The sequence below is a fragment of the Cetorhinus maximus genome, chromosome 3 (genome assembly GCF_964194155.1).
Source record: "Cetorhinus maximus chromosome 3, sCetMax3.hap1.1, whole genome shotgun sequence".
NCBI lineage: Eukaryota > Metazoa > Chordata > Chondrichthyes > Lamniformes > Cetorhinidae > Cetorhinus > Cetorhinus maximus.
Window position 1 is genome coordinate 78018407 of NC_135881.1, and position 25366 is coordinate 78043772.

At 44.0% G+C, this 25366-nt stretch overlaps 1 protein-coding gene and 1 long non-coding RNA gene across 2 annotated transcripts in view; one reads left to right on the plus strand and one right to left on the minus strand.

Annotated features, from left to right (window-relative positions):
- LOC144678739 (contactin-associated protein-like 2) overlaps nucleotides 1–25366 on the plus strand; it is a 2328914-nt gene that overhangs the window by 1249147 nt on the left and 1054401 nt on the right. Inside the window, exon 11 of the mRNA XM_078538599.1 lies at nucleotides 12071–12177. Coding sequence (XP_078394725.1) covers nucleotides 12071–12177 — 107 coding nt within the window. The remainder of the gene's footprint in view (nucleotides 1–12070; nucleotides 12178–25366) is intronic.
- Nucleotides 1–25366, minus strand: part of LOC144678740 (uncharacterized) — a 258128-nt gene that overhangs the window by 67813 nt on the left and 164949 nt on the right. The window contains exon 2 of the long non-coding RNA XR_013576167.1: nucleotides 2566–2691. This is a non-coding gene — a long non-coding RNA (uncharacterized LOC144678740). The remainder of the gene's footprint in view (nucleotides 1–2565; nucleotides 2692–25366) is intronic.

The following is a 25366-nucleotide window of genomic DNA, read 5'->3' on the forward strand; positions in this document are numbered from 1 at the left end:
ACACTATCCCACAACATTAAGGATTGACTAGCCCCTGTGTCTCTTAAAATTTTAACATCTTTACCTACTCCACCCTGTACACATGGAAAGACTTTCCCTTCACACACAGTCTTTAAACATTTCTTGAGTGAGCTGTGAACACATTCCCACTTCTTCACCTATCACTGACTCTCCCTGTTTCACCTGTAAACAAACCACTGGTTTCTCCTGTGCCTGAACCTCAGAACCCACCGTACTTTTACTTCCAGAACTTTTCTGTACCCCAACATATTTTCCCTGCAATTTGTAACACACTTACATTGTGTGCCCCACTTTATTACAATGAAAACACTTCAATCTTCGAATGTCAGTTCTACCTTCAGCACCTTCCTTTTTATTCTGAGAAAAAGCTTCCTGGGAACTTCTAGCTACTCCTTCTATTCCCTGACTACCTATCTTCTTTTCACCTTCCCACTTTGTATCCTTTTCCAATTTGAAAAGGTGACAAGAAAAAGGTTTAGCTCTATGAACTAACTCATAATCATCAGCTATCTCTGCTGCTTGCCTTACAGAATCAATCCATATGAGTTCTCATCACTGAAGGGATTGAATCTTTAAATTCTCCCAAAAGAATTACTTCCCTAAGCGCTACATAGGTTGTCTCAATTGTTAACGCCCGTATCCACCAGTCAAAATTACTTTCACCAGGATTTTCCCCTCGGCGATTTGGGGGCGGGACCCACTCGCCAAGGGGAAAATGATGTGGGATGACATCGGGAGGAACCCCTGACGTCATCCCGGTCCATTTAAATCTTCAGGAAGGCGGGTGGACAGTGAAATCAGCTGTCCGCCCGCCGACCTGTCAATAGCCAATTAAGGCCATTGACAGACCAATTAACCTTGTTAAAGACCATGCCCATTCAAGCTTAAGGCTGTTGGGCAGGCCAGGAGCCCCAGCGGGCTCCAGATTATTCATGAAACTTCATCCACTGGCGGGATGAAGTTTCATGTCTGTTTTTTAAAAATTTAATAAACTTTATGTGTTTCTTATTAGCATGTGTGACATTGTCACATGAGGGAGACATGTTAATAATTTTAATATTTCTCTATTTTTTGACTTTTCTTACCCGTCAGTAAATTCCCTGAGACAGCACTTTGCCTCAGGGATCAGTGCACTCTATGAGCTTCCTGTCGGGCGGGCCACTAGGCGGGCCTTAATTGGCCCGCCCACTCAAAATGGCGGCGGGCCCAGCTTCGGCGGCAGGGCTCGGCTGCCCACTTGCCCCCAAGCCGGTGGGGCCTGCTCGCCCACCAAGGGCAAAATTCTGCCCTTTGTTTTACTCTTTCAAACTCAATATAAGTTTGCCCAGGTTGTTTTCTCATATTCCTAAATTTCTGCCTGTATGTTTCAGGAACCAACTCATATGCACTCAAAATAGCCCTTTTCACCACATCATAATTCATTGACATTTCTTCTGATAGTGAAGCATATATGTCTTGCGCCCTATCCGCTAACGTGGACTGAAATAATAACGTCCAATTTTCAAGTGGCCATTTCACCTGTTTAGCTAGCTTCTCAAATGAAATAAAGAATGCTTCAGTATCTTTTCCCTCAAACTTTGGAAGAGACTGTACAAATTTAAACATCTCCCTACTGGGTTTTACTTTGGAGATAAGTCCTCCCTCACCTACTGGCATCTCTTTTTTAACTGCCAACATTTTCAGTTGGAACTCCCTCTCTTTCTTTTTCTCTTTCCTCCTTCTCTGTCTTCACAATTTCTAATTCCCTTTCCTGTTTTCTTTCTCTCTCCTGCCTTTCTACCTGTTCCCTTTTAAAAGCCATTTCTCTGTCCTTTGCTTCTAATGCAAGCTTTTTCAGATCCTTTGCTTGTTCAAATTCAAGTGTCTTCATTTGTAACTGAAGTCTCACTACCTCCAGCTGTGACTCACTAGTGTTAGGTCTCACTTTCAACTGTAGATGCTGTGCTATACTTTTAATTATATCTGATTTCCTAGCACCCTCAGGTAACCCCAATTTTAACTTATCTGGCAACTCTGTTAACTTACTTTTAGTTATTTTTTTCCAACCCAATCAGAATTATATATTTCACTCCCAGACAAGTCTTAGCAATTGCCAAAGCCACCTTGCAGTCTCACCACTTCTAAAAAACCTCATCAAATCCTGTTCAAAGTGCTTCTCATACTCGTAACCCTAAGATTTACCAATTCCAATCTAATCAAGGAATTATAAATTTTATCCCACAACAGCCCCCAATTGTTATGGCACAGCAGCTGGTAAATGCTGTTATTTAAAATTCCAGAGGTAAACTTTAAACAACACTCAAAACCTATATTTTCAAGTGGTATGTCTGAGATGCAGCTTTAAGTTCAGGAATAAGACCACCAGTTCTCGAAAGGTTTTTATATCAAACTACATGAGACATTTATTAATTTACACAAGTTAAACATATACACATGGCTACAAATTACTACCATCGTAACTTTTTAACAAATTCCCAAACTAATCTCCACTAAGGCGACAACAACCCACGGACTCTAAGCAGACACCAGGCAAAGCATTTTCACCTTACAAATTCAAAATGAGGTTCCTTTCACTTTGGTTCCTTTGCAGACAGTTGTAGGCTGACAGCTGATTTGATGTTACATGCCTCTGCTCTGCACACACAAAACTGCTTTCTGTTATACCCAGCACTCCCCTTTGAATGTAAATTCTCATTGTATCATCAGGCCCTTTGAACTCCACCTCTTCTAACAATAAAACCCCTTTCATAGCACCAATTTTATTAGTAATATAAACATTGTTTGGTGTCTCCTAGCTTGATGCAAGATTTCACCCCCAGTCTTTGAATGCTCTATTCAACAAAATGCTAATGTCCTCTACCTCTGTGTTTATATCTCAAAACTATTATACATCAAAACACCCAGACTAGTTGGCTTTAATCCAATTAAGACACACAGACATGTCCACAGACTAAATCTCTATGTTAAAAAAAATTCCAATAACATTAAATACATTAATATCTCCATGACACCACGTGATATCAAGAAACAGCTGAAGGCACTGGACACTGCAAAGGTTATGGGCCCTGATAATATTCCGGCAACAGTATTGAAGATTTGTGCTCCAAAAGTTGGCACGCACCTAGCCAAGCTGTTCCAGTACAGCTATAACACTGGCATTTACCCGGCCATGTGCAAAATTGCCCAGGTATGTCCTGTACACAAAAAGCAGGACAAATCCAACTCAGCCAACTACTGCTCCATCAGTCTACTCTCCATCATCACTAAGGTAATGGAAGAGGTCATCAACAGTGCTATCAAGTGGCATTTGCTTAGCAATGACCTGCTCACTGACGTTCGCTTTGGGTTCTCCCAGGGTGAATCAGCTTTTGAATTCATTACAGCCTTGGTTCAAACATGGACATAAGAGCTGAACTCCAGAGGTGAGGTGAGAGTGACTGCCTTTGACATCAAGGCAGAATTTGACTGAGTGTGGCGTCAAGGAGGCCTAGCAAAACTGGAGTCAATTGTCATCAGGGGGAAAATTCTCCACTCGTTGAAGTCATACCTAGCACAAAGGAAGATGGTTGTGGTTGTTGAAGGTCAATCACCTCAGTTCTAGGACATCACTGCAGGAGTTCCTCAGTGTAGTGCCCTAGGCCCAACCATCTTCAGCTGCCTCATCAATGACCTTCCTTCCATCATAAGATCAGAAGTAGGGCTGTTCGCGAATGATTACACAATGTTCAACACCATTCATGACCCCTCAGATACTGAAGCAGTCCATGTCCAAATGCAGCAAGCACTGGACAGTATCCAGGCTTGGTCTGACAAGTGGCAATTAACATTTGCGCCACACAAGTGCCAGGCAATGACCACCTCCAACTAGAGAGAATCTAACCATCACCGTTTGACATTCAATTGCATTACTATCAATAATTCCCCCACTATCAACATCCTGGGAGTTACCATTGACCAGAAGTTGAACTGGACTAACTACCTAAATACTGTAGCTACAAGAGCAGGTCAGAGGCTGGGAATGCTGCGGCAAGTAACTGACCTCCTGACTCTGCAAAAGCTGTCCACCATCTACAAGGCACAAGTTAGGAGTGGGATGGAATACTCCCCACTTGGCTGGATGAGTGCAGCTCCAACAATACTCAAGGAGCTTGACACATGCCAAGGCAAAGTAGCCCACTTGATTGGCACCACCTCCTAAAACATACACTTCACCACCGATGCACAATGGCGACAGTGTTTACTGCACTTCAGGAACTCACCACCACTCCTTCAAACACACCTCCAAAACCCATGACCACTACCATCTAGAAGGACAAAAACAGCAGATAGATGGGAACACCATCACCTAGAAGATCCCCTCCAAACCACTCACCATCCTGACTTGGAAATATATCGCCATTCCTTCAATGTTGCTGGGTCAAAATCCTGGAACTCCCTCCCTACCAGCACTGTGGGTGTGCCTACACCACATGGGCTGCAGCGGTTCAAGGAGGCAGCTCACCACCACCTTCTCAAGACCAGTTAGTGATGGGCAAGAAATGCTGGCATAGCCAGTGACGTCACGCCTCGTAAATGATTTTTTAAAAATGAAATAAATTATGGAAAAATACATACTCTTCATGAGACTTGTTGCATAATCCTAAATAATTCAAGTCACTTTAAAGTTGCACTGTTAACTAACCTATACAAAATCTTCAGTGACTGTATATGATAATCCTACCTTGATTATTATATAGCAATTTATCAAAGCAAAATTTGTAAATTTGATGATTCAAAACAGCATTAAGTCCTTTTCTAACTACTTGTGTCTGCATAGTATGAAATGAATGACATTACAATTTCATGTTGAATCTTATAACATAAGTGAGATGTCACAATATATTTGCTGAAATAAAGATAAATTGCTTCATTACTATGTGTGAGTAGGTTACCTATTGCTAAATGGATGTTACACTTCTTGGCATGAATTAATTTCCTGTTACCTGTAGCCTATTTTGGATTGATGCTGATAGTTAAAATTATACAAAGTCATTATACAGAAAATAAAATGTCATTCAAGAATTATTTTTATGTTTTCTATAAACTAATGTGATGTCTGTAAGACATTAGTGCCAAAGCATCAAAGTGTTGGTGCCAAAGCCCCTTATGCCCTGAACTAAGAAGATTTAAGTAGCAAATCTGCAATTAACACATTCTGCCATTTTGCTTTCAGACAGTCCTGACCTTTATTCTGCTATTAACACCTACTCTGGACCTATGCTTTGTATCTTTATATTGCTATTACCACTCCCTTTGCCTTCTGTTCTATAACATCCCTGTCATTTAATCTCCCCCGTTCTCTAACCTCTCCTTGACCTTCTCTTTTGCTCCACCAGCCCACGTCGCTTTTTCAACAGCATAAAATCCATCATATTCCTACCTTTCTTCAGTTTCAAAGAAGTGTAATATTGGACTCGCAACATTAATTCTGTTTCTCTCTCCATCTCCAACAAGAGAGAATCCAACCATCGCCCCTTGATGGCATTACCATCACTGAATCCCCCACTCTCGACATCCTGGGGGTTACCATTGAACAGAAACTGAACTGGACTAGCCATATAAAGAGCAGGTCAGAGGCTAGGAATCGTGCCATGAGTAACTCACCTCCTGACTCCCCAGAGCCTGTCCACCATCTACAAGGCACAAGCCAGGAGTATGGTGGAATACTCCCCACTTGCCTGGATGAGTATAGCTCCCACGGCACTCAAGAAGCTTGACACCATCCAGGACAAAGCATACCACTTGATCCACAAACATTCACTCCCTCCACCACCGACGCACAGCAGCAGCACTGTGTACCATCTATAAGATGCACTGCAGGAACTCACCAAGGCTCCTTTGACAGCACCTTCAAAACTCACGACCACTACCATCTAGAAGGAAAAGGGCAGCAGATAGATGGGAATACCACCACCTAGAAAATCCCCTCCAAGCCACTCACCATCCTGACTTGTAAATATATCATCGTTCCTTCACTGTTGCTGGGTCAAAATCCTGGGACTCCATTCCTACCAGCACTGTGGGTGTACCACATGGGCTGCAGCGGTTCAAGAAGGCAGGTCACCACCACCTTCTTAAGGGCAACTAGGGATGGGCAATAAATGCTGGCCCATCCAGCGAAGCCCACATCCTGTGAATGCATAAAAAAATGCTGCCAAATCTACTGAGTTTTTTCAGTACTTTCCATTTTTATTTCAGATCTCCAGCAACTGCAGTATTTTGCTCTTGTTGCAATTTTATTTAATGTTGAACAGCTTACTTCACTCTTTTTCTCTGTCCTGGAGGCCAGCAACCAATGTGTCCCACACTTCCCTGCATTTGCATGGTTGGATTGTATTAGTCCCTGATGTTGCACTTGCCTATTTCATCATGTTATCTATTCATATTCTTTGTTTGTCTCTCGCTCTGTCCCCTTTTTCAGATGGTAGCAGTGTTCCATATGACTCTACAGTACATCATCTTCTTGCCATAATCAGCCACACCACTTTGCTCTTGTGTTAGTCCAAGGAACTTCTCGTTAGTTAGTCTTCTCGCTAAACAATTTTTACCAATTTTCAGCATGTCCCCTTCCCTTTGGTTTTCAAGTTCCAGTTTTCACACCTATAAAATGTTGTAAGTTGCACATCACACTGAAGTATTCTCCTCATCGCCAGCTTCATTGCACAGTTACATTCATGTTGAGTGTTTCTTGAGCAATTACTGTACTTGTATTTAAATATTTTGTTGCTTTGGTCATCTAATATTATTAGATGAACTAAGTAAACAATTTTAGCCATTCACAATATTAGTCTTGCCGAGATCAACTTTTGGAAGGTCTTTTTTATGATTGTCACTGGTTTTATCATTTTTACATTAATTTTCAACTCAAAATCCAAACTTGCCTGATGTACCTAATGAGGTATCTCTCGAAATATTTTGTATTTTCAATCAAATATTACCATTGGTGTACTTTAAATTGATCACAATTTTCCATTGCTTTTCAGCCCAATGTTTCCAAATGAATTTAAAGTATATTTTAAAAATAGGGGTGCTATAATATCCTTAACTCATTTCCTGCTTTGTTAACTCATAACCCAATAGAGATTGATAGTAAAGGTGAACTGTACTTAGTTCTGGGGGCTAGGGAGATCAGTTAAGGGCAAAAGGAAATAAAATATGATTGGGACACACTCAGAGGGGATTTCATTGGGATGGTTTTTGTTTCATTACTGGTCTATTTACGCTTGCAGTCTCCAATGCTGTGTGTCCTCCCACTGCAAATGGTGTCAATGGGGCATTGACATTAGTGTCAGAGTTTCCAATCTGGCATGTTCTTTTTCATCCAGTCTCCCACTGATTATGTGCCAATTTCTCCAGCAAGAAGAATGGAAGATGGTTAGTGTGTGTGCCCTTTTGAAAGGTTATGAGTATGTGTGATGCAATTTGGCATACATAGTGTGCAGATGAGAGGAAGATGCAACAGTGTGGGCAACTTGTCTGTGAGAATTAGCAGGAGACATAATCAAATGTCTTGTGATTGAAGGAGAGAATTGTCAAGCAAGAGGGGAAAGGATTGGTAGTGCTGGGGTTAAAGTTTAGCACTGCAACTATATGTAGAGAATGAAAGAGCTGTGAAGAGGAGTTGCACTTTGGCAATCTTGGGAGGTTCGTTAACATTCTTGATATACTGTATGCATGTCCTAGTGAACTATCTGTTTGGTATTAGTCTGCCCAGCCACCTGTTTCAACAGTTGTTGTCTAATTAGATTGGTCACCTCTCATCCATCTGAAAGAGAGGAACTCCTTTCTATTCTTCACTTGTTTCACAAGGATCTCCATGGAAATTTCAAAATGTCATGGTGTGCCATTTGACATCAACCTCCCTGCTGTACACTCACCAGGACTGAAAACTCCACACTCTGCTCAACCCCTATTACCACTACCCCCCACGCACCACCATCACCACCACCACCCCCGCACCCCCCAGAACATCCAACCTCAAACACCACAGCCTTTGAAGAGAGGGAAAAGGAACTTTAGTGACCTATGCAGTGAACCTTACACTGAATGCTCCTGTAATCAATGCAATTGACAATGACCGGCTTTCAGTAGTGCAGGAGAGGATTGTGTGGGTTGTTCCCCCATAATTCCTGAAAGAGATAGGTATCCTAGTTACTTTCCAATTGAGCTTGGCTTGCTTTGCGGGGTAAAACATCATTTAAAGAATGGCTGATGCTGCACCTAAAGTTGAATCTACTTGCTATTGAGAATATCATATTATCAGCATCTCATGCAAAACATCCAGTGTGACAAATAAGACTCCAAGGATACTTTACACAATGACTGCTGTGTTTATGTGGCATGGAACAAATTATGTTTGTGCAATGAAAGTGATGTTAAAATTCTGCTGAATACATTCATGAAAGCTCAAGAGTTGAAATATTTCTAATTATGTATAAATATTACAATAGAGTTTACAATTTAAGTAGCACTCAGGCTTGCATTTGTGAAACCCAATTTGTGTGCCATTAGCTTTTCTAGTAATCAATGGATTCTTCTCAAGTGTTCCTTATGGTATTTATTCAAATTTGACATTTGTAGCGCACAACATACTTTTTTGAACATTATGTAAATTGAAAGAGATTATGATGAAAAGAAATAAACTACTTAGACGTGAATTACAAAATTACTTGTGAATGATTGCAAATTCTGTATCAAAATGCTGCCAAATCCAAGATTAATATAGATATGTAGATATTTTTAATGGAGTTCCCAAAGTGTTCTATATCCTTTGTTTTTAAATGAGTCGATTGCACAAATCTATCAGATATTTAAATTAACCCAGATGCACTGTTTCATTGTTCTAAATGTCAAGCAGTTGATTACAACTTATCAAAAAATGGAAATCCTTTTAATATGCATCCATCTGTCATATGTAATTAAAGCACCCACTTGTATGCTCTTCCCCAGTCAAACTTGAATATTGCAATAATGATTTCAGAAATTATTAACTTGGAACATGAAACATTCAGATCACACCTCAAGGAAGAAATTTAACCCAGAATGATAGGAGATGGGAGAGGCAGCCATTGGAAACTTGGTGGGTGCATGCCTCCCTATATCACAACCAACAGTTTCAGCTCATTGAGAATGCTGAAAGTTCCAGTGTGACATCGTAGAGAAATGGTACAAACACTGCAATTTATCCTGGGATTTTATAACAGACATTAGAAGCTGAAGGGAAATACCGTTAATGGATTCATAAAGACATAGTATACAAATGATCTACAATAATTTAAATATTCAGCATTAAAACAAGTGAATGAATTAGATGGGTTTCAAATCATTAAACACAGTAATGTTGCATGATAAAAGGTGCCCCATGCTGCTGATGTTTCATAATAATTTCTTGTTGGCTGTTATGGTCTTCTGTAACTAAAATGAAATTATTCTTTAAGTTTCTGAACTTTCTATGAAATATCAGAATGTTCTGCAAGAAATATATTTTTGTCTGAATCTCCACTATCTGAATCTGCACCATCTACATCCTGGGATTCAGAAATGGTAATGCCATTAAATGTCAAGGGGAGATAGGTTCTCTTTTGTTGGGAATGGCCATTTCCTGGTACTTGTGTGGCATGAAACTTGCTACCATCAGCCCAAGCCTGAATGTTGTTCAGGTCTTGCTACATGCAGGCATGGACTGCTTCATTCTCTGAGGAGTTTCAAATGGAACTGAACACTGCAATCATCAGTGAGCATCCCCACTTCTGACCTTATGATGAAGCAGCAAGAGATGGTTGAGCTTAGGACACTGCCCTGAGGAACTCCAGCAATGATGTCCTGGGGCTGAGATGATTGACCTCCAACAACCATAACCATCATCCTTTGTGCTGCTATGACTACAGCCTAAGGAGAATTCTCCCCTTTATCCCCATTGATTTTAATTTTACTAGGCCACCTTGATACCACACTCTGTCAAATGCTGCCTTGATATCAAGGGCATCACCCCACCTTACCTCTGGAATTCAACCCTTTGGTCCGTGTTTGGACCAAGGTGGTAACGAAGACTTTACCTCAGTGGCCCGGTGAACCCAAACTGAGCATCGGTAAGCAGGTTATTGGTGAATGAGGGTTGCTTGACAGCACTGTAAATTACACTTTCCATCACTTTGCTGACAATTGAAAGTAGACTGATGTGACAACAATTGACCGGATTGGATTTGTCCTGCTTTTAATGAACAGGACATACCTGGACAATTTTGCACATTGTTGCAAAGATGCCTGTGTTGTAGCTGTTGTGGAACAGCTTGGTGAGCGAGGTGGAAAGTCCTGGAGCACAAATCTTCAGCAATACAGCCAGGAAGGTGTCAGGACACATAGTCTTTGCAGTATCCAATGCATTCAGCTATTTATTGGTATCACATGGAGTGCATCAAACTGGCTGAAAATGGGCATCTGTGATGTTGGGAACCTCAGCAGGAGGCCAAGATGAATCATTTAATTTTTGCATTATCTGCTCTGGTAGAAATAATCCAGTATCACACCTTTCATCATAGTTATAATTTCCCATTCTTGACATTATTCTGATGAATCTATGCTGTAAATGGTCATTAGATTTGATGTCCTTTCCATAATGACATATCCAAAACTGCATGTAATATGCTAATCGTGGCTCGACCATTGCCACCTTCAAATTTTTCATCACATTTTAATTCTTGGGCCCCATAATTGCTAGATCAATAGTAAATTTTAAATCTGAATTTGATAGATATTTGTTATCCAAAGGGGTGTGAGATTAGGTTACTGATCAGCTATGATCTCATTGAATCGTGGAACAGGCTTGAAGGATTAAATGGCCTACTCTTGATCCTATGTTCTTCTACACAGAATCCATGGGGACAAGATCCTGTCGGTGCCCTCCAACCCTGACTCCTCCAGAGCTTGTAAGGGAGTAGGTCAAGTATTTGTTCTTAAATGTTTCTTTCTTTGAAGTCCAGACTTCTTTCCTAGCCTGCACAACACATGGAAAGCTCACTACTTATTTGAAGGCTGGTATGCCTCAGCTCATTTGGCATACCAACTTTTATAGACACATTGGGTGCCAACTAAGCCAGTGGAACTCATGTTGTAGGGTGCTCACAACCCTGGCTTTCAACATTTGCCTTTAAAGGGGTTGACCTTTAAAATAAATGGATTAGCGCTTGTGTTTAAAGGGAAACATGCCCTACCAATACCTTAACCATTTTCCTGGATATGTTTCCAACAGTAATTTCTATATTCTTTATTTATAAATTTCTTCAAAAGTTGTATTTTTTCTGAATTATAGCTGACAAAAATGTAGTAGATGCAGAAGAAATATCGATAGGTGTCTGAAGAGTCATTGGAAGAATTTTGAAGCATATTTCTTAGATTGTACATTTTCTCCAAAATATTGATGATGTGGATTGTTGAGAGTGTGTAGCACTGTTTTTTGGAGAATAAAAATGACGCAGCGAAGCATGCATTTTGAAATGTAATTTAAGGAAAGCTGAATATGTGATGGCAAGGGATGATTGATGTGCTGAGAATGTAGGTGTAATTTTTGTTTTACTGTAATCACCAATATTTCAATGTTCCATATGTTAATGTATTTTATTGCATATTTTTTCACACTTTGTGTCAGCATATATTTCTTTCTTCAAAGATTCTCTGTTGTAATTCCCTACAACAGAAAAAAAAGATCTATCTGCAAGTTAATACATCCATAAAATGCATTATTATGCAGAGCATTTGTGACGTCTTTATTTTTTCCTAATTCTCATTTTCATTTTTGTCATTTGCTATCTTATTACATATTCAATTTGTTTTCATTAAATTGATAATTAATCTTAGTCCATTCTTCAACGAGGATTAATTGCTCTAGAAATGTTAACTGATATCCTGGTGAGTTTGACTCCCAAAATGTTGTGCCTATACACCTTTGCATAGAACAGACATTAGTCTGTATTTCAGTTAGTACCTTAAACTTTTCTGCATTGCATTCTGACAGGTGCTTACCAAATCACTGTGAGCATGGAGGAAGATGCACGCAAACCTGGGATAGCTTTAAATGCAATTGTGAGGGAACAGGATATTCTGGGGCAACATGTCATAACTGTGAGTAAATGACCTTTTTTTACCCATTGCAGTTCTCAGTTGGTGCAGGTGCATGAAATTTGCTCTCCCAGTGTAATAGTCAATGAGGTCATAATTAAGGAAATCTATAACTTTTTATGTAGAAATGGAAGAAACCACAAATTATTCACAACTGTGTTCTTTAAATAAAAGAAAACTATTGAAAACAGTAAATAATTTAAAATATAATTAGGTTTTAATATACCTCTCATCACATATGAATTCTAACTTACTGACCATTATGAACTGCAGACTGAAGAGGACGTACACTGAAATTACATCAGCTGCTTTGCGTCTTCATGACCATTATTGTTCTGAATTGACAATTACCTAAGGGTTATCACCAACCTAGAGTGTTCGACAAAGCTTTTCAGTGATGTTTCAGTGTGAATGACTTTTTCTGCTATGATGTGAATCATGTCACAAAGCTAAACTTCTCAGAGTGAGGTTCAGAATGAATTCAGCGTAGCCCAGCAACCTTGAAAGCACTCATAGGACATGGTTCAGCTACTTATAAAATGGCATTATCATGCTCCAACAGAATTAGATAATTTTAGAGTAGATATTAAGTGTGCTTTTAAATATACCCCGCTGATCCTAGAAGCAAAGCCACACTGAAAATCTATGCTTTGAAAATGTTTTAAAATTTAGTATTAGCAAAGAACACAAAAGAATATTGAGAACTCCTAATTGCAGTCCATTCAGGAATTCAGATAATGTAGGTTAAGCAACTTTCTGCCATGCAATGAACCAAAAACTGACATAGAGCTGAATAGAGTTCTATGTTGGAAGAAGTAATATAGATTAAGTGCTTTACAGTTAGTTTGCAAAATGAGTCAATAGCATACATGATTTTTATTAAGTGGAATCTTTGAAATGTAAACTTGAAACAAACATCAATTTGAGTTGCATTCAGTCTCAGATCCCAGTGGGATATTCTACTGTTAAACTGTATTAAGGGATACAAAGACAAGTCAACAATACAAAATGAATTGAATTTGGCATACATTCAGTTAGAGAAATATCAAAAGCAAATCCTTCATTCTCAAAGCAGGTACCATTGTAAAATGTTAGGCATGCAAGTAAAGTGTGCCCCATGAGAAAGAAACAGGTGGTGGAATCTTGTGCTGCTCCCGGGAGCAGGAAGGAAGGAGGGGGGCGCGGGGGGATCTTAATTGAGTGGAAGACCAAACTTCAGCTTCCCAATGGTAGGATGAACTTTTACAATTAAGCTCAGGGAAGCTTGAAGGCAAGTCAAGCTTCCTGACAGCAAGCATTTGGAAGTGCATTTGCATGCGTCTGCATGTCATGCATACTGATTAAAAGGCCAGCTTGCCGGAATTAAGTTCCCCTTCCCAATTAAATTATTAGCGAGCAAATAATACGTGCCCTCAGATTTAAGCCTGCATATAAATGGCGTGCAGCAGGAAAGGTAGTCAACTTGCTGGAGTTGGAGTGAGTATTGAGGTGTATTGTTCAACAAGGCGAGGTGGCGATCTAAGGAGCGTGGGGCAGGTGGGCTGGCTGAGGGAGGGAAGAAGTCCAGGGCAGGGACGGAGTCAGGGAGTGGATGTGAGGTTGCAGGGATGTGGGAGGGAGGTAATTGGGTCTTGCATGTTGTGTGTGGGGTTCCAGTTAATGGGTGGAGTTTGGTTTCCGGGTGGGGTTGGCAGGAAAGAGATGGCCCTAAAGGGCCGGGTTGGTGCTGTCTACAGTGGGGTGGGGTCCTGGGGGTTGAACTGAGGGTACTGGACAACAAAGAGTGCAGTCACAGTGAGATGGGGGAGTGGGATGCGGTAGGGTCCAGGGCAGCATCCAGGTCATGGTTCAGTAGCGGATGGTCTCATGGAGGTGTTATGGAAAAAGACAAAACAGGTGGTGCGGATAATGGAAGGGGTCAGGGTCAATGTGAACATGGAGTTGGTAACTGGTGTAGGCTCAGAGGGGAGAGGAGGCATGTGGAGGTTGATGATTATAGACTCAAAGGTAACAGGGGGAGGTTCAAGGGTAACAGCGGTGATGGGGAGAAGTTGATGGATGATGGGGAGAGGGTAGAAGGTGGTGGAGTGTGTCTAGAAAATGATGTGCACCATTTTCTCAAAGCTCTTCTTCACAATACAGCTGCTCTGTACATGTGAATTTTTGAAGTGGGAGGAGGGCCTTTTCAGGTGGGTGGAGTTCAAGGTGAGCACAATTTGGTGACTAAAGGGACACCCTAATACTCATGAGTCAATTACATGAGAACCATGTTCAGGCATGTTCTCCTCTCTATGGTGAAGCCCACAGGGCAGCAGGTTTTCTCCCTGGTGCATGGGTCTCATAACATCAAGATCCCAATAAGGTCAGAAGCTGCAGTAAAGTCTGCACTGAAGGCCAACTCAAGTTGCCCAAGGTGGGGGGAGTGGGGGCTGTGAGTGAGATGGAGGGAGGGATAATGGGAGGGGGGCAGGAGGTAGCTAACGGGGACCATGGTGGGGTGGGGGGCTTGTTGTGGGGGGTTTACGACAACAATGTGCTGGTTTAGAACCACAAGGGTGCTGGATACATGGTCGTGGCTGATAATGGGGTGGAAGGTACGTCTATGATGGCAAGGAAAGGGTCTTTCAAATATGCCATGAGGGTGATGGCGGGAAGCGCAATAGTTTTTGAGGGCGGATGCTCAGACACAGCTTTCATTAACCTGGTCAATGCTGCAGTCTCCATGCATATGGATGTATGAGCGAGAGGAGAAATCATCTGTGGTCCTCGGGAATGGGCTTGCCCATGGTAGGGTGGGGGCAGGCCGGAGGTAAACCAGTGCTAGCTACAGGACTTCCCTTTGACTGAAATGCTCAGGGCCAGAGGGACAGTTTCAAAGATTATGCTGACTAGGTGGGTCCCTGCAACTTGTTCTCAGATCACCTGAGACATACATGATGCTGGCTCCAGGCAACCCTGCATTTCTATTTGCTATGGTTCAGCTGAGGGGGAAGCAGTGGGAATGTCAACATCCTTCCCGCCCGCACTACATGATTTACTGTGCTCCTCATACATGCAAATCTAATGAGCTGACCAGCACAAAATCCCACATAGTCAGCGGTCACGTCCCCAAGTGGAAATCACTCTCACTTTCACTCACGCCTTCCAACTTATGTTTCAGACCAGAAGATTCTGCCCAGGAACTCAGTTGTACCAAATCCTTACTATCATGAACAGCCTTGTAAGGGACAAAGCTTCCACCTTCCCCTAATGAAGCTAATGACAGCAGGTTGACCCCAAGAAATGGAGCTGCCCAAAGATTTCCTGTTCCAAAGTTCAAGTGGAGCCGGGGGAGAGTGTGGAAGTGAGGTGTGCATATACAGTGTAGATTTACCGAAATGATACCTGGGGCAGAATCGTCCCAGATTTGCACTAAGTGCAGTAGTGGGCATTTTTCCCGTCAGCCACAATGATGGCTGTTCATGCCGTATCGTTCCAAACCCACCGCATTAATTACGCATTCCTGGGATACGCGCCATTTTGATGGCGGGCAGGCTCCAATTCACCTGCCAAGGCGTCACCTTGCCGCTTCATCATGCCAGGCACCACATTTAAAGCATGGCTGTGCTCAGTGCTTCCAGCCCAGGATTGCAGCAAAGATGACATGACCCCGAAAGGCAAGAAGACTTCAGCCCCCAAGCGCTTTTTGGGCACCGTGGAGGCCCGCTGGGATGTCCTATGTCCCCACCCTGGCAGCAGAAGGGGCAGCTACATTACCACGCCGGCTTGGTAGGCGATGGTAGTAGTGGTCAGTGCCAATGTTGCACGGAAGAGGTTGGCCATCCAATGCAGATAGAGGATGAATGATTTCATTTGTGCTGCCAGGGTAAGGCAATCATCTCATCACTCTAAACTGACACGCTCAAGCCCATCACTCACTCACTATCAGCTCAAGGGACATCACCACTCACTCTCTTACACACACCCTCACGTTTCCATCTGGCCTATTCTCCTCTGGACACTGCCTCCTCAGCCCTCACCATCTTGAGGCCACTTGAACAGATCAACATGTGTCCCTACACACACCCTGGGATACCTAGTACAGCCCTCGTCCTGCAGCCTCTTCCCTTGCCTGACGCCACTTCTCCCCCTTCCCCAAGCAAGCCCTTACCCTGCAGCCATTGAAAAACCACCCATGTATGGCTGATCTGGTAGGTAGAGACCTGCCCGTGAGCCCCTAAAAGTTATGTGGTGCTATCTGTGAAGCCTGACACTGATGACTGCGAGAGCTGACCAGAGCAAGGTAGGCAAACAAACCTTAAAGTCCCAAGCGAAGTGCAGCCCGCCATCTGCACACCTTATATATGCTGTTGTGAAACATGTCGGTGTGTTTTCCCGCTGATGTAGGTGGACGATGCAATTGGTGGGCAGGGGGTGGATGAGTCCGGCAAGCTGGCCTTATAACAAAATACTAATGTATTACAACAAGGTTCCTGATGTCTGAAACTGATTTTTGGCCTTCTCACCCTTTTGTCCACTCATGCCGCCGAACATGATCGACGCCAGCAGGCACAGAAAATTCCAGCCCTAGGCTCAAAATTGAATTACAAGGAGAGGTTACCCAAAGCTATAGGCTTGTATTCCTGGAATTCACAAGATTAAGTAGTGGTTTGTTCAAAGTTTTCAAATATTAAGGGGAACTCTTAGGGTTATTGAAGGGGAACTATTTCAGCTGGTTGGGGAATCTAGGACTAGGAGGCATTGTCTCAAAAGTAGGGCCAAATCTTTCAGAACAACAACAACTCATATTTAGAGAGCACGTTTAATATAATGAAACATCCCAGGGCACTTCACAGGAACATTTTAAAATGAAGTATGACACCAAGCCATAAATGGTGATGTTACATCAGATGACCAAAAGCTTGGTCAAAGAGGTAGCTTTTAAGTAGTGTCCTAAAGGAGAAAAATGAGGTAGAGTGACAAAGTAGTGTAGGGAGGGAATTCCAGATTTTAGGATCTAGGCAACTGAAGCCACAGCCACCAATGGTGGAGCAATTATGACTGGTAATACACAAGAGGCCAGAATTAGAGGAGTGCAGATATCTCAGAGGGTTGTGGGTTGGAGGAGATTACAGAGATAGGGAAGGGCAAGGCCATGGAGGGATTTGAAAACAAGGATAAGAATTTTACAATCAAGACATTGCTTGCCCAGGAGCCAATGTAGGTCAGCAAACACCAGGGTGATAGGGAAACGGGACTTGCTGTGAGTTAAGAGATGGGCAGCAGAGATTTGGATAACTTCAAGTTAATGGAGAATAGAATGTGGGAGACAAGTTAGCAGCATGTGGAAAAGTTGAGTCCAGACGTAACCAAGACATGGATGAGGGTTTCAGCAAGAGATAAACTGAGACAGTGGTGAAGGCAGACAGACATGGCACAAATATGAGGTTGGAAGCTCATCTCAGGATCAAATGTGACACAAAGGTTGTGAACAGAGTGGCTTAATCTCAGACTGTTGCCAGGGAGAGGGATGAGGTAGCAGTTAGGGCAGAGAGTTTGGAGTGAGGACTAATAGAAAACAATGGCTTCAGTCTTCTCAATATTTAATTGGAGGAAATTTCTGCTTATCCAGTACTGAATGTTGGATAAGCAGTCTGATAAGTGGAGAGGGGTGGTGGTGAAACAGAGCTGCGTGTCATCAGCATACATGTCAACACTAACTCCATGCCTTTCAATGAGGAGCAGCATGTAGGTCAGAAATAGGAGGGGGGAAAGGATTGATCTGTACGGTACACCAGAGATAACAGTGCAGAAACAGGAAGAGAAGCCATTGCAAGTGATTCTTTAGCAACAAGTAGGTAAATAAAAATGGAACCATGTGAGAGCAGTCCTACCCAGCTGGACACAGTGGAGAGGCATTGGCGGAGAATGGTGCGGTTAACCGTGTCAATGTCTGCAGGTCGAGGAGGATGAAGAGGGAAAGTTTACTTTTGTCACAGCCACACAGAATATCATTTGTGAATTGAAGTTAGTAAAACACTTTTAATCACGAAGGTGGTAGAAATTTGAAACTTTCTTCTGCAAATGGTAGTTGATAAATTTATTGTTAATTTTAAATCTGATATTGGTAGACCTTTGTTAACCAAAGGTATTAAAGGACATGGGGCAAAGGCAGGTCTATGGAGTTAGGTCACAGATCAGTAATTATCTCAGTGAATGGCAGAACAGGCATGAGAAATTAAATTGCCAACCTCTGTTCCTGTGTTCCTGCCTTCCTAGTTCAGCCAGGATCCAGCATAATACTGGAAGCTGGTATGTTGAGAGGTAAGAGTTACGCTAGACTCCAGGTGAGTGGAAATAGGCCTGTGAACTTTCAAGTAGTTCCTCAATCTGATTTGTTCCAAATCACTGTACAATGTAGTCATTCTGACTTGTTCACAAATATCTGGGGCAGAATTTTCCCCTTGACGTGTGGGTGTTTAGCCGACATGCCTGTGCGTGAAATAAAGCGTGTTGACATCGGATGGGCATCCCAATGTCACCGCGCACTCTCACAGTATTTCGCTAGGCGGGCACGCAATGAAGACGAAGGCGCGCCCGCCATTAATTAAGTGGCCAGCTAAGGCCCTTGAGAGACCAATTGTCTCCATGCTTATGAAGCCTGTGCAATTTTCAGGACATCGCACGGGCAAAACGGCAGGCGGGCAGGCCACAATTTGCAAAATCTCATCCATGGGCAGGATAAGAGGGTGGGCTTGTACAAAGCAAATAATGAGTAGTTTTGGTATCATTTGCAGCTGCTTGCTTCTGTGAACAGGACAGCTTCATTTCGCCTCAGCGCTGCATTCAGATCGTTTAGAAGCTTCAGTTCAGGACTTAGTGTTGTCTTCCAGGCCCCCAGAGGATTCACAGAGTGTGGGGCCTTCCAGGTATCAGACAGCCTTCCCTTACCCTGGTAATGGGGATTGTGGTCTTCACTAGAGGCACCTCCTCTGAGCAGGAAGAGAGGGTCAGAAGGAGGAGGAGGTCAGGTGTCCCGATTCAGCTTCCAGCGGAGCGACCTGTGGGAGGAGAGGTGCAGGCACAAGGGGCGCAGGGCCAACAGGAAGGCCAAGGTGGAAGGGACCACAGAAGACGCCACTATCCTGCTGCCAGGGTATACAGGCGGCGAAGCAGCTACCTCAATATGTCTGAGATGCAATGCTGAAGGAGGCGCCGTCTCTCAAGGGAGATAGTGACCTCCATGACAGTGATCAGAGAATCGGCCCTGAGATCAGCTCGGACTGTGTGGATGGACACCCCACGCCAGTGGCTCTGGAGGTCATGGTGGCCCTAAATTTCTATGCCTCCGGCTCTTTCCAGGCGTCAATGGGTGATCTTTGCGGAGTCTCCCAATCTGCTGTCCACAGTTGCGTCAAGCTGGTGACAGAAGTTCAGGCGTGCATTGACTTTCATTCATTTCCGTACAGACGAGGCCAGTCAGGATGAGTGAGCCAGAGGCTTTGCGGCGATTGCTGGGTTCCCCCACATCCAGAGTGCCATTGACTGCACACATGTGGCTATCAAGGCGTCAGTGGGTGAGCCAGGAGCCTTTGTCAACAGGAAAGGATTCCACTCCATGAACGTGCAGATAGTGTGTGACCACAGGATGCAGATTCTGCAAGTCTGTGCAAGGTACCCAGGCAGCTCCCATGACGCTTACATCCTGAGACACTCCCAGGTGCCAGGGCTCTTCAGTGCTCCAGCCCAGCTGGATGGATGGCTGCTGGGTGACAAGGGCTATCCACTCAAAAGGTGGCTCATGACACCTATCCACCACCCAAAAACAGAGGCCGAGCAGCGGTGCAACAGGAGCCACGCCTCCATAAGGGCGGTGGTAGACAGTACCCCCGTCTTCTCAAGGTGTGCTTCCAATGCCTGGACCACTCAGGGGGCGCACTGCAATACCCCCCAGATCGTGTGTCACTGATAGTGGTTGCATGCTGCGCTCTCCACAATCTGTGCACTGGAAAGGGGGCACCAAGTGGAGGAAGAAGATCTTGATGCACTTGCACAGGCAACAGATGATGAGTCCAGTAGTGAGTCCAAGGACAAGCACACTCAGGAGAACATTGAGGGGATAGATGCTGACCTGGGTAACCTCCAGGGAGGCAGGGACACCCAGGAAGCTTTGATCCAATACTCCTTCAGCTAGCCTACCAAATAAGAACCACCACCACATGCCAGGGCTAAAGGCTCCATACTCAATCCCTGACAGGACCAGTTACTTGGTCAACAACCTACACTCTGTGCCAGTGCAATAAAGTTTAAGGAGTCACACGTCCAACATAACATCATGGCTTACCCTGTACCTACAGAGCAAATGAAGCATCCAGAGGCCTGTTGCAAAAAAAATCGAATTTACTGCTGACTGACACACATTGCAGAAATTAACATTGACCGGTGTTTTACATCACACCATTAAAAAAACAACAGAAAAATGGTGGAAACAAATATCACCCATGATCAAGCTGTGTTGTGCTTAAGGTGCTTTAAGGTTTTGCTTGCGAGTGCTCCGCCTAGGTGCTCCACTCTCGCTGGCACCAGCATTAGAGTCAGCCTGCCCACTCTGCTGTCTTATTGGCCTTGATGACCTTGGCGGGCGTCCTCTACCCCGTGGAGCCTGTGCTGGCCCCGCCTGGGAGGGAGTGGCCAGTGCCATGGCTGGCATCTCCCCAGTCACCCCAGCCTCATCAGATGCCACGGTCACTGGCAGAGGGGTGGAGGAGCTGCTGCCTTCATCCGGAGCGCCATGAGAGGAGCCCACAGAGACGACAGGCAGTTCGTGCGCCAACGTCAGGTCACTTTGGACCTCATTGCTCACCATTGATGGACGGGCACCTAGCTGGGATACTGGGTGCCCAATCCATCTCCCACACTGACACTGACCAGCTGAGGCCATTGCCTGTGTGAGGGCTTGCAGGTCCGAGTGCAACCCCAGGAACCCCTGATTGAGTCCCTGGAGAAACCTCTCCATGAGAGTCGCCACTCTCTCCATGGAGGAGGCATTGTGCTCAGCCAAGAGGGTCAATGTAGTGTTACGCTCCGCATGGACTCCTCCACAACGGACACCATGGCACGCATTCCCTCATGTATCTCCACCAGATACTTCTGCACACCCTGCTGGACATCCGACAGCTGCTGCCTTAGGGATGACTCAGAAGGTCCATCATCAGCCAGCAACTGTGTATTGTCCTGGTCCCCAGCAGTCCTCCGACTGCCAGCACCCAGGGCACTCTCTGCCTCCGCCTGCACCTCAAGTGAGTGTGAAGTGCACTCACCAATGTGCACCAGATACTAGACACCGAGCATATGCCCACATAAGTGCTGGTACCTGCTGGACAGAGAGGGTGTGACGCTGGTGCGTGCTCAGCATGATGTCCTCCAGGGTCAGGGGTGGACCTTCAGGCTCCTCACAACGAGGGGCTGCGGGTGAGCCTAAAAGGTAGAAGAAGGACATGACATTAGTTGAAGTCATTATACTGTCACTGTGCATGCCTAACACCCTGATGAGACAGAGATCTACATCATGGTGCCCTCGTCTTTCCATTATCAATGGGGATTCCAGGTTCGAGGCTCACATCAATATAGAGACTACACTGCAGTGGTTGCAAAAGCCACATTCTCACCTCAGTGCACTGCACTCTTACCATCCTCTGGCACCCAACCTCACCATGACTGCTTGACCGTGGTGCAGGGCGCCTCTCCAGCTCCAGGACCTCCTGCTCATATCTACTGGAGGATGAGGAGGTGTTGGGGTCCGCCGCCAGTCCGCGACCCCTCTGCATTATTATGAGATGCTTCCTCCTGGAAGGGTAGAGGAGCATTGACTAGTCCACTCTCTACCTGCAACACCATTTCAGCCTGGCCAATCCCGCCTGAGGAACAACTCGCACGGCTCAGCCCATTCGTGACCCTGGAGCCACAAGGCACTCAGTCCAAGGAGCCAGGGCTCAGCCCCTTGGCCAGATCCTGCCTCATTGACATTTGCCACTCACACTGTAACACCTCTGAGGTCCACAGGAGGATGGGCAGCTCTTAACTCCTCTGCGAAGTGACCCATGCCAACACCGTACTCACCCTTCCTGTTGCACGAGATCATTAAAGCACCTCTGGCACTGGACCCATGTGCACCTCACCACGCCGTGGCTGCTGACCCTGGATGCCACCTCCTTCTAGGCCTTTTTGGTGAGGTGGGGGGGCCTCCTCCTCCTGCCCCTGGGGACAAGTGTTTCTCTCTTGGCTGACAACTCCTCCAGGAGGGCAGCGAGGCACTCATCTGAGAAACGCGAGGCCGACTGCCCCACAGACCTGTCCTCCCACCTGCTGTGACCACCTGCTATTGTATCCATGCACAGGACTTCCGAGTCCTTCGGTGGCAACCTTCCAGGGGCTGCCGAGGCTGCTTTTGAATCGGCTGGGTGACCATCGGACCCAGCGGACATTAAACCCCCACCCCCGCCCCTGCCTGCCCCTTCACGCTCATTCATAGGCCGTGTCTCACGCTGGGTGGGCCTTAATTGGTCTGCCTGCGTAAAATCGCAGTGCGCTGCCGATCGCGGGCAGTGTTCGGCTTCCCGACTGCCCCTGACTGCGCCCGCCGAGCACCCCCACCAAGGGTAAAATTCTGCCCCTGGATTTTGGACAAATCAAATTACTTTTATTTGGAAGTTAAATGCCCCCATAAAAAATTGAATGTTTTTTTTTCTGTTTTAGTGCACAGTGGCACCTATTTGAAGTACACATAGGTGACATCTGGGTTTGTACATCTAACTTTCTGTGCTGGTGTTGGTGTTTGTATTCATTTTTTATTCATTGCTTGTGCACATGTTGCTTCTGCAGTGGTTTGTTGGTTGGGTACATCTATGATGTTCATGGAAGTATCTATGGCAATTAAACAGTAAGGTGAGTTCAGCAACGCATTGCCCTCAGTAGGAACATGTACTTAAAGAAACCATGTCGCTATAACAAAACTCATCCCACTGCCTGGCTTTCTCCATCGCCACATCTCTTCATTATAGCCATATCTATGAACTTTCTGCAACATGGTAACCGCTCCTCCACGTAACTTCATGTATCTGTTTCTCTCTCCACAGATGCTGCCAAACCTGCTGAGTTTTACCAGCATTTTCTGTTTTTAACTTCAGTGAAATAATGAAACTGGCAAAATAGATACTTAACCAAACTAGGAGAATGACAAACTGTACCTTGAACTCAACCATGCTTCGTGCAGTAATTACAAAGTTGTATTGCAGAATTGTGAAAACTGTATGTGGACATGATATTATGAAAAACAGATATTCTTTTGAATATTATATTCAGAAGCACTAGACACTTTTCAATTAAATCAGCTTTGGCGCAAAAATGAAGAATTAGTCAGGATACACCAGTGATGTACTTTAAGGCATCATAGAGCTTTGTTGTTGGGAACAGCAGGATAAAATGGCTTGTGTCATTGTATTCCCGTCCTAAAGTAGGAGTGACAGCAGGCTATCAAATATTGCACTTCCCTTCAGGCAACGTTTCACACCGGGAATATTCATTACCACAGCCTCACATTGTTACTGTGTTGGAACATTTAGCCATTAAAATTAGACAGATGGATAGAACAGAGATTGCTGTCAATGTATTTTACTGTTAGCTTCACACTGTTGATAGTTTTTTATTATTTGTGTATAAGTTCTACTGGAATCTCGCTCCAATATATTCAAACCATAGGCATCAATGAGATCTTCCTTAGGAGCCCCTTTGTCATCACATCATGATGTTTCTCATCAACATGGTAAGAGATTTAGAGGAGACAAGTATGTTTAATATTTGTAAAAATACAGTTGTGTCATTTGAAAACACAGTACTCTGGCCAGTTAAATTCTGTACTTTCAAATACAAGATGCCAATCCCTGAGCACAATGGATACAGCGAAGGTTATGGGCGCCAACATTTTGGCAGCAGTACTTGGTACTTGGTATTTGGTAAGGTTCCCTCCATAGTCGGCTACCAGGGAATTTTCACAGGAGATGCACAATGAGTGCAGTCAATGGTCACATTAAATAAAAATGTTCAACAAGTTTTCCTTAAATGAATCTTTAGAAGCATGGAGATTAAGGTTTCATTGTTCCAGTCCTTAATTGTTCTTGGGGAAAAGAAGTTTACAAAGTAAACACGTTGGCGTGTACACATTTGGAGCTGTTGGTTATGAACTCTTCGAGTTCAGTCGTTTTTGGGCTTAATGGACAACCTAGAAATATTTAGTTCATTAAAAACTCTACAGAGGCCTGGCAACCTATGGGCTTTTCTTCAGTTCTGGAGACTCTGCCAACTTAGCACCATGACTAACTGGGAGACACTGGAATCTTATGAGTAATTGTTTATAATCGAATAAGCTGCCCAGCATTGAACTTTCTCAAGGAGGGTAATATTTTCAGCAGTATATGGTTTCCAAGCAGCTTCTCTGTACTCTAAGTACGGTCTAACCAATGCCCGCTTGGTAGTACAGAACTTGAGCATTGCTGAAAAAGAGACATGCTGACAAAGCTTTTCGTCTTGCACTCATCAGAACAGAATTGGAAGAATAACAAATCTCAAAGAGAACAACAATTTATACTGCATCAGAAGAGGGTGCTCATTGGTTGGCAAGTGGATTCTGATTGGTAGAGGCATTACCATGCAGAATGCATCAGGAAATAGTTAACTGCAAAGCTTCTGATTAAATTCAAACCAGGCAAGTCAACTCTGAATGGTCAAGGCAGGCATTGCCATGGGAAATAAACCGGGAATGGCTGTCCTCTAAACTTATGGTTAGTTGAAAAAGGTACAATGTGTGGATATGTTCTTCTGTTTACAAAGGACAGGACCTTGTGTGTGAGTATATGGAGCTTCTAGCACACTTCAGTGAGCCACACTGTGAGCCTGACTGATAATCTTAAATTGGGCATTAGTGTAATTCTTAGCACAATCAGGGTTGTTTAGTGAGTGTTGTCCAATTGCAGAACCACATCTAATGTTGGACATTATGTTTTTAGTTTGCAAGCACAGGCTGGTTGAGTACAGTCAGTACTTTGCGTGTCGTTCCCTTTGAGATTTGGTATTCTTGTGATTCTGTCCTGATGAGTGCAAGATGAAGTGCTTCGACAGAATGCCTCTTTTTTCAGCAATACTTTAGCCAATGTCTGGT